The sequence below is a fragment of the Nycticebus coucang genome, chromosome 7, assembly GCF_027406575.1.
Source record: "Nycticebus coucang isolate mNycCou1 chromosome 7, mNycCou1.pri, whole genome shotgun sequence".
NCBI lineage: Eukaryota > Metazoa > Chordata > Mammalia > Primates > Lorisidae > Nycticebus > Nycticebus coucang.
Window position 1 is genome coordinate 96,852,586 of NC_069786.1, and position 15,413 is coordinate 96,867,998.

General features: G+C 40.7%; 1 protein-coding gene across 12 annotated transcripts in view; it reads right to left on the reverse strand.

Annotated features, from left to right (window-relative positions):
• FTCDNL1 (formiminotransferase cyclodeaminase N-terminal like) overlaps window positions 1-13,588 on the reverse strand; it is a 71,011-nt gene extending 57,423 nt beyond the window's left edge. For 2 of the 12 annotated variants that reach the window (XR_008381160.1, XM_053596844.1), the window contains exons 1-4: window positions 13,373-13,541; window positions 10,743-10,864; window positions 7,979-8,074; window positions 6,616-6,768 (exon numbers count right to left, since the gene is read on the reverse strand). Coding sequence is in view for 11 of the 12 variants with exons in the window: in XM_053596844.1 (XP_053452819.1) it covers window positions 6,616-6,768; window positions 7,979-8,074; window positions 10,743-10,857 (364 nt within the window). In the remaining variant the exon portion in view is untranslated. Of the gene's footprint in view, window positions 1-6,598; window positions 6,769-7,978; window positions 8,075-10,742; window positions 10,865-13,044; window positions 13,249-13,372; window positions 13,542-13,566 lie in introns of those variants that run through there. The other 10 variants (XM_053596846.1, XM_053596845.1, XM_053596843.1 and 7 more) reach the window with 8 other exon arrangements.
• Between the last annotated feature and the right edge of the window lie 1,825 nt (window positions 13,589-15,413).

Consider the following 15,413-nt stretch of genomic DNA (forward strand, 5'->3'; position numbering starts at 1 on the left):
CAAAGTTAGACAGCCTGGGCTCAAAAAATGTGCTTGGTATATAGTCACCTGCTATAAATCCCCTTCTAGGTCCACATTCTCTAAAATACCTCAGCGGCCAGGGCAGTGGCTCACACCTATAATCCTAGCTCTCTGGGAGGCTGAGGCAGGTGGACTGCTTTAGCTCAGGAGTTTGAGACCAGACTAAGCAAGAGTGAGACCCCATCTCTACTAAAAATACAAAAAGAAGCTGAGCATTGTGGTGGGCACCTGTAGTCTCAGCTACTTGGGAGGCTGAGGCAAGACGATCACTTGAATCCAAGAGTTTGAGGTTACTATGAGCTGTGATGCCATACTCTACCCAGGGAAATGGAGTGAGACTCTATCTTTAAAAAAAATAACACAACCAGCCAGCATATAAAATACTAACCTCTGTGTGATGTAGTTACCTACTGAAAATCAGAAAACCTGAAGTCCCTAAGCTCTGAGGCTTGTCAGGGCTGTCCTGGTCAGTGAGGGGCAGATGTTTAATGTCTCAGGCATGGAACGGTGGCCCAGGCTCACACCTGAGTATTCTAAGAGACTCTTTTCTTAGGTGAAGTGGTTGGTGGGGGAGGGAAGACTCGTTTCAAACTCTAAATCTTACGTGTGGCTTCTAGACTAGGAAAGAAATTGCAAGAAGTGTACAGTCAGGCAGGGAAGATTTCAAGTACTCCACCTATTTGTCCCAGTTAGGAGACTGTTATAGAATATTTTTTCTCATCAACATTTCAATAAACCCTATTCGGTATATATCAAGAGTGAGCCAGGGAAAGAGAAAAAGCCAGTACAAGGGTGTGTTACCAAACCGGTCACAGCTGTGTGCAACTAAGACTATTTTGCTGGGATGGGCTTAGGAGTTTGTCCATCTCAGGGGCAAAGGAGTAGAGCATTTATCCCCCACCTCCAGGTCCCCACTGGTTAAGTGGGGGTGTTGACTTGCTTGCACTTCAGGCTGCTGCAGAGCCAGAGTCAGAGAGCAGAGTGCAGCTTTTCCAAACATGGGATGGCCCGATTCCTCCATAATCATTTATGGCAGATTAAGTTAGTTTTTCCTGGTTCTTCCATTTGGCCTTTCCTTCCTCATTAGTACCTTTGTTTTCCAGTGGTAGATAAAATCCTCTTGCGTTTATTAAGCCTGTGGCTATACATGCATTTATGAATAACCTGGTAATGCTCCTTCATAGTTAAAATGTACTAAAGTCACCAGAAATCAATCTTAATATGTTAAGTACTTTCCCAATGCACAATCCCTTGTTTTTTCAGCTTTTTATATGGTAGCAGTATCCTTTAATTCTCACGTCAAATACTAAATCTAAATACATTTACACACACTTGTAAAATCAACTATTATTTTTATGCTGTGGCCACAAGGGTAACACTGATGGTGGCAAGAACAATGTCAGGATCCAGCATCTAAATTGACTGGTCTCAACCAAATCCAATACTGTTTTATGAGACAATCTCCATAGCAACTGGAGAATCAGAGTAGAAATTCTTAAAGTGAAAAGTTGCTCCCGATTTGCCAGATCAGCCCATGTTTTGACAATCTGTAATAAGGTAATCAAAGGGTCTCAAGATTACCACACAAGTGTTGACTGCTGTGTGAATTTGTCATGGCACATGTCCTCTAAGTCATAAAAATACTTTGAAAAACATCTATAAGCCTGATGAATCTGATCAAATTCATTAATGTTTTATATATTTTAAGATAAATCAAAAAATAAAAATCAACAATGCAAAAGCTACTTTTTTATTCATATAACTTACTTAGCTAGCATTTTATCTTTCCAGTCCTCTAAATAATAACTTCAATTTACAGGGCATTGTGCAAATATTATTTCATTTGATCAATGACATAAAACAAAAATCAAGTTTCTATATCATTTTACAAAATTCCTAACTCTGGTCCAGACTCTTTTTTTTTTTTTTTTTTTTGTACAGACACAGTCTCACTTTACCGCCCCCAGGTAGAGTGCCATGACGTCACAGGACTCACAGCAACTTCCAACTCCTGGGCTTACGCGATTCTCTTGCCTCGGCCTCCCGAGCAGCTGGGACTACAGTGGTCCAGACTCTTAAAGCTGAATACTATGAACTTATATGTGAGGTAGGCTTATCTTCACTGGAAAGTCACTGGGAGAATTTGCCTAAGAACCTCGTCCCTGTCCCCTTCTCTCCTTTTTCCTTCAGTCCTTCTCACAGAACGTTGTACGTGAATGCGCAAAAGGGTCACATCACAGAAACACTGGCTCCACACGTGAAAACCCTGAGTGAGGAAGACACAGAAAACACACAGGCAGCACTCGGCCCCTCAGTGATCCTGCAGAGAACCTGTCCATGAAAACCTTACGGCAGTCCAGAGATGAAAACGAAATATTCTCAATCTTAAGTCAGAAGTCAGACAAAAGGAGAATGTTCCTGAGAAGGAGCAATGATTCCAAATTAGGTGGATTCATTCTTCTTGAAAGATTCAAGAATTGCCAAGAATTAAAGAAGTAGGGAGTTCCAGAAAAAGATAGAAATGTTTATTTTTGTTTCACTTCTTCCAAAAACCCCAAGGAAAGATGGTAAAGGGATATTTTTTCAAGCATTTGCTCAAACAAACAGAAGTGGAGGTGGAGGAAATCACACTGGAAGTCAGAGAGCAGACATACCCATGGGAAGTGATTTAACAAGACCCGAGACGCAGAGAAGCAGCCTGACAATGGCCAGAAGGGACAACCCCACTTCGTAAGGGAAGTAAAGGGGGAGCTCACAACAGGAGGACTGATGGGAAACCCGTGTAAGCAGCAGACAGATCCCATCTCTGCCCCACCCTGGTAGGACGCAAGAGGTAAAGCATGAAGTGTCCGGACTGGGGAGCACTGGACACAGCTCAGGGCACTGATGTGTAATGGAAAGAAAGGAATTAGCCTCTTCCGCAAGTCAGCTTTTAAACCACTGGCAGCTGCATCTACACTCCAAGCTCAAGACTAGAAGTTCCTTCTCTGGGGAACTTGAACAGCTCAAGAGAAAAGACAAAAAAAGTATTTAAGTGGACTTCACTTAAAAAAAAAACCCAGTATGGAGGTGATAACCCCCACCTACATACTCAGAGTATCCATTCAGCCTCTAGCATCTACTCTTAGAGTAAGCAGCTAACCAGGCATCATCAGACATCTGAGGAAAGGCTGTAAAGCCAACAGGAAAGAGCAACAGGACGGAGGGGTAGGGTGGTGAGAGGGATGACCCAGGAAGAGAAATGCCAAAATTATCCACTAATGATACATTCATGACATAAACAAGGATGCTATTTTAGAAAAGAAAATAAAAGGAACATTTAGAGACTCAAGAAAAGCACTTGGAAATGAATGTAGAAAAAATTTTTAAACTTATGGAAGGCTTGAAATATAAAGTAAAGGAAATTTGCCAGAAAGTATCATAAAATATATAGTGATAGAGGCTCAGCACCCATAGCTCAGTGGTTAGGGCGCCGGCCACATAAACTGAGGCAGGTGAGTTCGAACCCAGCCCGGGCCTGCTAAACAACAATGACAACTGCAACAAAAAAATAGCTGGGCACTATGGCAGACACCTATAGTCCCAGCTACTTGGGAAGCTAAGGCAAGAGAAAAGCTTAAGCCCAAGAGTTAGAGGTTGCTATGAGCTGTGATACCACAGCACTCTAGCAAGGGCAACATAGTCTCCAAAAAAAAAAAAAAAATATATATATATATATATATATGTATACATATATAGTGATAGAAAATAAGAGAGATAGTATGAGAAATATAGAATACAAAAGTCCTAACATCCAAATAATGGAGCTTCCAGAAAAAACTGAGAAAATGGTAGAAATCATGAGTGGAATAATTCAAGAGAATTTCCAGAACTGAAAGACAAAGAGTTCCAAGGCTTAAAAGGGCCCAGCAAGTATCCAGCACAATGCGTCACAGACCCATAACAAAGGTACATCGTAGAAATTTCGGAACACTGAAAACAAAAGTGAAGCTCTCATAAGCCTCCAGAGAGAAATGACAGGTCACGTGCAAAAGATCAGGAATCATAAGGCTTCAGAAGTCTCAATAGCAACATGGATATAAAAAGTCAATGATACAATGTGTTCAAAATATAATTATTACAAACTCAGAATTCTATACCTAGCCAAACTAACAATTAAGTGTGAAGACAAAATAATGGCATTTCAGACATTTAAGGCTAGGTCTCAAAATTGTACTTTACTTTTTTTTAAAGAAAGCTACCAGAGGATGAAACAAGAATATAAACTAAGAAAAAAAAGAGAGAGAAAAGGGACTCAGGTTAAGGACCAGGGGTCTCACAAGGAGAAAGATGAAAGGAACATTTAAGACAACAGCAAAGGTAGGATCCCATGGTTTTAATATAACCACTAACTGTTGATCCAAATTTTAATATAAACATATATAGAAAAAGGAAGACTGGAAAGAGTGTGTACGTGTGTGTTGGAAGTAAGGGGACAGGGAGGAGGGAGGTAAATTCTCAACTTCTGCAGTGAGAAATCATAGACAATGCTTTAAAACTGAAAGACCAACAAGTCCCAATATAAAGCGTGATATTTAGACATCTCGAGTTTGGCGGGCCTAGGTGGCTCATGTCTGTAATCTCTGTGCTTTGAGAAACTGAAGAGGGAGGATCACCAGAGCCCAGAAATTCAAAGGTACAGTGAGCAGTGAGCTATGATCAGGCCCTCTGGAGCCTGGGCAACAGAGGGTGACTCTGTCTCTAAAAAAAAGAAAACAACTTGTAAAGAATGTTGACAGTACTTATAAATCCCCTAAACGCCAAGTTTGGACCCACCTCAAAAACTCCTTCCTTAAGTGTATAAGCAAGCTTCTAACTAATATCAAAAAGTTCTGAAATATAGTATATTATTCATCATTTTTGCATACAAAGCACATATAAGTTATACATATCAATATTAACTATCTTTCATGCCCCCAGAGTATTATCCACTGACCTTTGACCAACAAAGGTTAGCTAAACTATCTTACAGTTGGTTTCCCTGGGAAAGCCTGGTTCTAGTAGAAAACATCCTTTCACTGTTCCGAGAACAGCGGGATCCTAGAATGTGAATACTTCGGCCTCATAAGAATGCCTGAGCATGCTGTTACCAAAAAAAAAAAAAAAAAGAAAGAAAAAAAGTTAAAAATTTTTGGATGATATTAGATGAACAGCTGTGTAGAAAAGGGAATGTAAAAATAAAAACTGCATGTTGGAGCATCAAAATAGTAACCATGTACAGTATATGACTGTTTTTAATCAGATGAAGATTGAAGCTATTACATTTCAAATCAAATGTTATAAATTAGTTCAAGAATGCAGCTGAGCTCTCATTTAATTAGAAATGTCCATGTTTAAATCATGAGGTATAGTAGCTGCCAATGAAGCAAAGGGCAGGGAGGGGAGAGACGCTGTGTCCAGGCCGACTGATCCTCAACTGTCTACTGCACAGGATGAACATCTGGGGTGGACTAGTCCTGATGTAATGAAGAACTTCATGTACCAGCTAATTTGAGATTTAATGTAATTGTCTGTAATTGTTTTGAAGACAATTAAAATCATTATTCTGGTCTGGACAATTCTGAACTCTTCATTCTTGTGTGAAACCTATTTTCCCCCAATCTGAATTTTAACTATTTCTTGACAAAAAATAAACCTAATGCAGGGGCCAAGATTTTCCTGGGAAATAACCCCTCAACTGTCAGGTCACATTAAAATGCAGCACAGCAGTGAGGAACTCCTTTGGAAACAAGTCTCATTTCCTATTTCTGGTGCTTGTTGTAGCTCCGCTAAAGTCCAAATCTACATCCCAAATGTTAGACAATTCACCATTAATTAAAAATGAAGCTACATCATAGAGGGTTTCTGAGGTCATACAGAAAAGAACGCAATTATCCTAAGGCAGACTTTCCCCCAAAGATTATGAGCTTCTGCATCTCATAATTAACCGTGGTACCGCTAGAGTCAGTCCAACCTAAAGGTCTTTCTTTTCTCCCAATTTGCCTAATTCAAAAACACCTTAAGTGACACAGCTCAAATTTTCCAAATTAACCTTACCCCCGGGGCTGAAATCAGGTATGTTACAGTTGGGCTCTAAAGAAAATCTTAGAGAGAGTTGTACACAGGGAAAGAAGAAAAAATATCAGAGGAGAAAAGGGTAAGAGTTAACATTTAAGTGGTTTTTCAACCTCATCATTACCCCTGCTCAAGAAAATAGGACACAGATGGCCAAAACACACCATCATTCTGCCCTGACGAGTCCAAGGGACTCATTAGAAACTACGGCTGTTGCCTCATGCTCTGTTGTGAATTTGTAAGGGAAAAAAAATATTGTTAATTGATTTTTCTTTGCCACATCTCACAGCAAATAGTGTTCTGTAATGTCATGAATGGAAAGTGGAAGGATGGGTCACAAAGGCACAGGGTACCACAGCAACCCATGAGCACTTATTGACAGAACTCTTCAAGATCAACTTTTCCCAGGGAGTTGAGGAATGATTAGATTGTCACAGTTGCTTTGGTTCGTAAGAACAGTTTCCAGGAAGGAATAACACACAACCTCAAACTTTCTCTTACTTCTTGCCACCATTCCACACTCTTCCACTCCGACACCAGAGAGAGGGTAAATCGGAATCAGGTCCACAGCGCCCAGGCAAGGGTGGATTCCCTCCTGAACTTCCATATCAATAGCATGGAAGGCCTCCAAGCAAGTAGCCAGAACGGAGCTGCCTAAAAATGTAAAATTGTGAAAAATAATCATTAAGTTTTCGTTGCATCTAAAGAAAAAGCTCTGATTTTGTTGTCCCACTAGTAGCTTTTCTCTCATAATCTGCATAGATTTTTTTCACCTAAAATAACAAAAATGATCCAACATTTCTCCTTGTCCCCATCTCTCAACAGAGACAAAACCTGACATTTCTTCTAGCTTTTTCTGCCCCAAAGTGGACAAACTATGCAAAGTGTATTGATCCCGCACCATATTATTATTTTTTTATAAGTAGTTACTTTAGTTTTTTTCTATTTTCCAATCTGATCAAATTCCTTGTTATGTTCAGCATGCTTTATGAGTAATTATTATATACACACAAACATAAATTTTTAAAACCATACTTATTTTACTTTTGCTCTTGTCTAGTGATTAAATTTTTCTTAGAATCATTATATATAAATACATATTCTAGACACAGAAGAGCTTTATATTATAGATCTGAGTTTTCATTAGCAGTACAGCGAGACAGATAAAAGCAGATTTTAGTCTTATGTTGAGAGTAACTACAAGATAATCTGTCCTATGCCTGCATGGAATTATCAGTTAACTCTTCCTTCTCGTCCAAGCAAATGTGCCTTTTGAAAGAAGACAATCTGCCAAATTGAAAACATATTTATTTGAAAATAATCAAACATTCTTTACTAAGTGGTACTAAGATAATATGGGTTATTGGTTAAACAACTGCATTCTTTTGATTTAAGTTATCCTACTAAACCTTCCTTTCAACATCCCTGTGAGATCTAGAGCCCATTTCATTTCAACCCATGGCACATCTCAACAGCTCAGGCTCCCAAAACTCACTGCTCATCATGTTTCATTGTCTGCCAACTTCTCAGTGAGGTAGGCTGACTTCAACACTATTACTTCACAGGTTAAAACCTAAAAATGTTTTTCTTAGCCACAGGGGATATGTGATCACCTTCGGGAAAAGAATGTCATTAAATCTTGGTCCCCAAGGTTCATTGTAATAAAGAAAAATGGAGAATGTTTTGTGATGAACATGTTCAGAAAAATCATGAAAAGTAGTTTGATAGTAGACTCTTTACTTAATGGAGAGGAGTATTCAGATTTATCCAGGAAATCAAGGATTATAGAACATTCAGGTACCAAAGCCTATTCTTCATCAAAAAAAAAAGATAATATATGTAAAGAAAAAAACTGAAATCTTACCCAACTTATCAATAGAAGCTGCTATTGTAATGACTGATCTGTTATAGTCTTCATCAGAAAATACATTGAGCACTGTTACTTCAGGATTTTTCTGTCCTATAGAAAACAACACAAGGTGCCAGAATGTTTTTCTGTGATGAACCTTCAATGCTTTATTTCTTCTGATATAATTAAATTTAGTTTAGTAGAAAAATTCTGGGGTGTAACCTTTGTTAGTAACATGGTATAAACACAGAAGTAGTAATGTTCACTTCTTACCGCCCCTTATTATATAACCAGATGGCTCAGCTCAGACCCAAGCCTTTGATGTCTGTAAGAGACCTTTCTCCTGGACCTGGAAATGAATTTGCCAAAGTGCTCTTAACTCAGTCTAAGAGGATAGCCCCTATTTTCAATGGCCAAATCATATCACTCACAATTCTGTTCCTTATCAGCCTCGTCTCCTTGTCAACATTTCCTTCCACAGCCCAGAAATAGCAGACTATCTGGGTCAAAATCTGACATCTGGAAAAACTAGAATCGGCCAATTAGTGCCTAGAGCAGAGGCTTCTGAGACGCATGCACCTGTGCATTAGAAACTTCTGACTTCACCATCTCCTTTTCAGAGGCCACCAACAGCCTTCAGATGTTAACAACTTCCAGCTTTTGGTGACTTGTGACTCACTTGAATATGTGTAACCTGAAGGAGAAAGCTGCCATTCCGTTGTATGGCAGCCATACATAACCCCAAAGTTATTTTTGAAGTTTACGAGCCTGGCTCAGGCTCCTTCCAAGTCCTCCTTATGCCTACAAAAGCAAATTCAAAGTGAAGGACAAAAGTTTTCAGGCGGTAATTAAATCTTTAGCTCTGCTATTATACCTTGTCCCCTGTCCCCTGGCAGCCTAACAATTATTCTTTTCAGAGGAAAGGGAAAATAAGTTACAACGAGAAATTATAGAGCTTACTGCAGCCCTACACTGTTAATTTTAATAATGTGAGAAGATAAACATGTGTCACTCACTCATAGCCAAACGAGCATCTATAGAGCCCTGCTCTGGTGTAGGTCTAAAATTTATAACTCAGTTCCTTTACCAAAGACCTTTCCAGGCCATTTAAATGTGCTCACATTGCTTAATTAGAAAAAAAAGCAACTTTATATAGTTTTATTTCACTCACTTAAAAATAAGTACCTTTAAAATATTTGTAAAACAACAGGTTCATTTTCTTAACTACTGCTACTTTCCATGCATTTTTAAAACTATAAAGATGAAACAAGAATGAGATCGTGCGACCTTCTATTTTATTTAGTTTTTCAACATATTCTAGCTCCTGGAAGAAAAGAGATATGATTTAATTTTTTTCATCCTAAAATTTCTTCTGAAAAGCTTTTATTCTCAGTTTCATACGATTCAATTGAATCAAATGCTGAAAGAATGAAACACTCTCTCCTGCAATTTCTTAAGCATGCATATAGGGAAAAATTACTGCTGGCAAGAGAAGCTGTCAGTATGAATCTCAGCAGAAGTAAATTGTTTGGTATTTGTAATGGAGTATAATAGCTATAATTCCATTTGAGCTGCTGCCACTAATAAGCTGATAAAAACCGTGAGTTGAGACCCAGCCGTCCATCAGTGGATGTCTTCCACAAATGTCTCTGCCCATTGACTTAATCACGGAGACAGGCAACTCAATCCCATTAGACGTACTGTCTGACAATGAAGAGCCCAAGCTGGCTCTTTCCACCAAGAGCATGAGAAAGCACAGCTGCATACTAACTCCAAAGGAGTTTCCTTATCAGCCAGTATCAGGAAATTTCACAGCCATTCCCAGCTCCCACAAAGTTGCAGGACAGTAACTTATATGGGCTCGTATTCAGAGACAGATGGGGGAGAAACACGTCTTTCTCATGAAAAGCAGTAACCACATCAGACGCCAAAAATAACCATCAGAAATTAAAATACACTATCTCAAATGCTTCAGGGCTACGACCTTCATGCTCACCTGTTGCCAAAAAGCTACTGATATAATAACAAAGCAATTCTATTTTAATAATTGTAAGTCTGCAATTGCACCATTTTCTGAGTGCAGCGTATGCACATGTGGGCGAAAGTAAACACAAATGATACCTAAGCTGTGTGCCATCGCATGAACATTTTAAGAAGGATGAAGAAGAGTAGTCTCTCCCACAGTAAGACTGGCCCCGCATGTAAGGAGGCTTGAGTTCCAGTCTACAGTCACGGGATTGCTGAGTGATCTTACTGTGCATCACTTAAATGCGACTGCCTAAGAGTCTTTACGCGGAGAAAATGGAGTAGGAATAAAAATACTATAATGACAGCATGGCCTTTGCTGGCAGGAGTGCTTTGAAAAGTAGTTGGTATTTGGCAAGTTTAGTTTTCATTTAACCTGCTGAATAAAAAGAATAAGGTATGATTATGTTTATTCTATTAATAATCAAATAAATGGCCCACAGGGGAAGCATTATACTTTTATGTAAATATATCCTCCTCAGCAGCCTGTCAATATCCTGAACAACGCACATCTCAGAGACTCGCAGGCAAATGTAAAGAGCTGCACTGCTGAGCATATGCAGGCATTTGGAAAAGAGCATATGTGCACATCTGAGTGAGCTATCTCAGCATCCTGGAGTTGTGCAGAAGCTGTAACAAGGTGGAAAATCTAGGAAGAAAGAAAAGTGTTCTATAGATAACACTGTGCAGTGTACAAAAATTACTATGTTATCAAAACACTCCAACATTCGCTTCAATTGTCTGTTGCTCCTACCATTTTTGTCAAGAAGAGCTGCTTTTGCTATGTTCTCAACAACGCATTTTCTTCTAGCTTCTGAAATGTTTAGTAAACAGGCAGCCAAACGGAGCCCCAGTCTGGAGGAAGACATGATTTTTCTGGAATAGGAGAAAAATGATTCTTAATTTCAGCTACTGTAGTTGATCCATTTTTCAGCTGTAGTTGATCCATTTTTTTTAACTATACAAGTCACAACGTTTTTGGAAAGCAGGCCGTCATAAACATGAACACTTCACTATATCATTCCTAGAGACCATCTAAAGGATAAAATGCTCAGATTGACTCAAATAGAAAATCATGTTACACGGCCTTGCACATGTGTATAAACAACACCAGAAAATATCTGGCAAATTACTTAGCCTGAATTCTGTCACATAAATGAAACTTTTCATTGAAGTATGCTATCCCCATTTTATGCATGGACTTTTTTTTTTTTTGCAGTTTCTGCCCGGGGCTGGGTTTGAACCCACCACCTCCAGCATATGGGGCTGGCGCCCTACTCCTTTGAGCCACAGGAGCCACCCTTATGCATGGACTTCCTTAGTTTACCCCTGTTTTGGAGATCTGTGCTGTTTAATAGGCATGTTTGCTGTTTTTGTTAAGTTAGACTTACTGGGGAAATACAGAAAAAGGAAAAATGAGGGTGATACTTAATAAACTGACTCTTATAAAAATAACTCTTCTTGTGACAAAAAGAAAAGATATCCCTATGGGCCATACTATGGACAATATATAAATAATTAAAAGGGACCCATTTGGGAGCTTTAAATGATGACTGTTTGACTAAGTTGCTTCTTGTACTTTAATCTCCAAAGTTTCTAAGTCAATTTAAATCTTTTCACAGGACTCTGCCTTGAAAAGTGACACATACCCTGAAATATATTACTCAATGCCAAAAATGTGACTGATCCTTAGGTTGAAAATGGACTAATTACACAAGTTTTAGAGGTTGCTTAGAAATCTTAATATTCTAGAACGGCATTTTTTGACTTATCTTTCATACCTCAAATGGAATTATAATTTAAAGGAATCAAAATATCTCAAAATAGTAAGAAAATAATTCCCCTTTTCCAGATCAAGAGATCATAATTTTGGCCTTCTTTAAATATCACAACTAATAGAATGTGGTCCCCATGAGATCATTTAATAAATATTTTATGATCACTTTGTGTCAGGTAACGTTTTCCATGTGGAAAACACTGCAGTGAACAATGCCCAACTCTAAGACAAACTTTAAGAGTTTAAGCTAAAATTCTCTGGTGCAAATAATGGTCCTCTCTGTGAATAAACCCATGGGCTTCCATTCTTTCTCTAGTACTGTTTGTTGGCCTAGTCATCTCAACTCAGAGAAAACTTAGGGCTTTGTGGCTAGTTCAGATCTGCAGGTAGGTTTTCATACTGTGACCATCATCTCATCACTGAAAATTCATGAAGACATAATCATTAAGTTCTTCTAGACATTAATAACATCGTTGTAATAAAGCAGCCCAGACCTCTCATTTCTATGTAAACAAAAAATTGCTTTACACAAGGGGTGTGGGCGTCTTCTGGTTTTCATTTGTTTTCAGAGTGTTTATGTAGCTTAATTGTCTCATCAGGCACTTTCCCAACATAATTATGCTTTTTAACAAATGGTGTTTATGGCAACCCCTAACAGTGCAAAAGAAAGGATTAGTTTCATCCTCTCATTCCACATTTTGATTCCCTGTGGACAGCTAAATCACACAAGGATGGTGTTAGAAAATTCACCTTCACAGCAAAAGCTGAAACAAGCGGCAGAAACAGGAGTTTGGACAGCACTTTTCTCAAGAAAATGACCCAAAGGCAAGCCCCACCACACACACACACACACACACACACACACACACACACACACACGCACACTCTCTGTCTCTCTCTGTCGTGGACAGGGCTTTTCTCAAGAAAATGACCCAAAGGCAAGTCCCACCACACACACACACACACACACACTCTCTCTCTCTCTCTCTCTCTCTGTCGTGGAGGACAGGGCTTTTCTCAAGAAAATGACCCAAAGGCAAGCCCCACCCCACACACACACACACACACACACACTCTCTCTCTCTCTCTCTCTCTCTCTCTGAGTGGTGGAGGACAGGGGACAGGGAGCCCCAGTCGGGCCAGCCATCCCTCAAATTACCCTTTCACGACTTCCGGTGAAGGGAACAAACACGGTCCGCCACCCCACCCCCTCCGCCCCAGGAGCTAGCCCGGCAAGTGCAAAGTACAAAGTGAAGTTCGCCAGCCCGGGCGCACGCACCCCCACTGTCACTCCGGAGGCCACAAAGAGACTCGCAGAGGCAGCGGGAACCGGTGCTCCGCGCCAGAACCCGGCCGTTGCGACCCCCCACCACCACCGCGCTGTCCCGACTTCTTTCCCTGGGTGGAGTATCCCAGGGCCACGTGGGCTAAGGGGCAACTCGAGTGACTCCCGGGCCCCACGAGGCCCACTGGGAGCGGCGGGGCGGGGGCGCGGGGCGTGCGGGCTGCGGCCCGGGAGCGAGGGGCGGCCGGCGGCCGCGCGGCCCCAGCCGGGCTCTCTAGCCAGCGGCAGCGCCTGCCGCCCGTGGCCAGAGACAGGAACCGACCTGCGCGCGCCGAGAGGCCGCGGAGTAGCGTGGCCGCCGAGCCGAGTCGCTGAGCGCAACCCGCGCGCAGCCTCCGCTGCCGGCTCCGCCTCCCGGGCGATCGGGGCGCGCTCCCCGGCCGCGCACCGCCTGCGTCTCGGCCTGGCCCTCCCGGCCCCCGCGCCCGGAAAGCTCCGAGGGCTTTTTGGTTGCACCTTCCTGTTTGCTCTTCATCGCGGAGCTCTCCTCCACAATCCTCTCTTGTAAATGAATGACTTTTTAAAAGGGCATGGGAATCTAATAATGAGGTCCTTGCTCATTGATCACGCACCAGCAGGGGGCTCTTCTCTGGTTTCTTTTGGAGGGACACCTTCCCCACCACCACCCCCAACTCCTAGTAAATTCCCTCCTGAGAAATTACTGCCCGCCAAGTGCCTGTAACTATAAACTGGACTCACCCCAGGACAGAAGCAGTGCCTGAACATACCCATTTAGTTAAACTTACAACGAATGTGAACCGGGCTTACTCATTTCCTTTTTTTCTAGGCCATTCAACCTTGAGAACACATTTCTCTTCCAAAAAATCAAGACCTGTTTTTTTTTGTTTTTTTGTAATGTAGCAAGGATTAAATGTCACCGTTTTGATCCAATTTTGTTCCTGTAGTGAAATAATCACTAAATAACTACTTTGACGGCATAAATTAATTTTTAAATCTATTTTTTATTTTCTAATTATAATTTTTAAACACAGACTTGAGGAAATTAACATTTATGTGGACATTTGGTTTCTAGCCTAATGTGGCATAAAAATAAGTAACATAATGAGTGTTAAAAAAAATCAGGTTCATGATGCTTCTCACATCATCATCATTGTACTTAGATGTCACAACAGTATTATGTGCGATTCTGTCAGATCCAGCCTTCTCCATCTCAGAGTGTTGGCAGGTAGGAGGGTGGTTGGCAAGAGGAGGGGTGTTAACCTCAGGATCCTGGACCCATTCCAAGGCTGGTAATTACATTCTGCCAGCCAAAATTCATCCCATAATTTTAATTGGATAAATCCTTTCTGGCCTAAGCTACTGCTATGCCTGTCAAACTGTTGCCACATTTCACCCCAGAGGTGTCTGTGTTTTAGTTGCAAGAATCAGTCCCTTTGAGGTTGGCTTATCTGTTTAAATCCCCAAAGTGCTTTGGGATCCTATGGAATTAAATATATATTTAGGTATTTTTTATACTAAGTCTCCATAGAAATGCATAAAGTACATATATACTTATGTTAATACCTAAAGACCACACTCATCTAATGTCGGCACTCACTAGATCACTTTGAGAGTTTTTTAACCAGAGTGATGTCCCTAACTTTCTTGTCTTTTCTTTTGAGACCTTTTATTGCCTGTAAGTTTAGCTTCTATTTTCCAAAAAGTACTGCAGTGACCAAAAGATCCTTCCACGGTAGGGCAAAGAACTAAAACCCCTGTATTTCACCTTTCCAAACAATCATATGATGGGACTACTGACTAAAATGAGAGTACCGTGCTACTGTAATAACGTTATCGTCTTATCATACCCTGCAGAGAAAACAGCATGACACCTAGGGGTTTCTTGGTTCTAGCTGTAGCAACTGCCAAAAGGAAAGCTTTTCCCCAGTATCTCCCAGTCCTCTCCGAGAGACTTCCTCTTCGTTAACAGGGCTAGTAGGGCATGGAGCAAGATAACCTTTTCAGAAGCTTCCCTTTCTCCACTCTACGCAGGAGAGAAAACAGGGCCTAGGGCTTTTCCTGCCAGGCAGTGGCTACCCCTGCCTGAGGACAGTAATAAATGTTTCTGGAAAATACAAGGAGACACTGACCAGCCCATCCTGTGAAAAGTTTAGCAATAGACTGAAAGTAGTATTTCATTCCCTTCAAGAACGAAAAGGTACTTGGTATTAGTTTAGCTGTGCCGCATGTAATCCTGCCCATTTCATTATTTAAAAGAGCTTTTGGTCACATTTATAATGTGTGTAAATCAATCCTCTCATTTTTATTTACCTTATCATTCTTTGGAAGGATCGTGCATACTT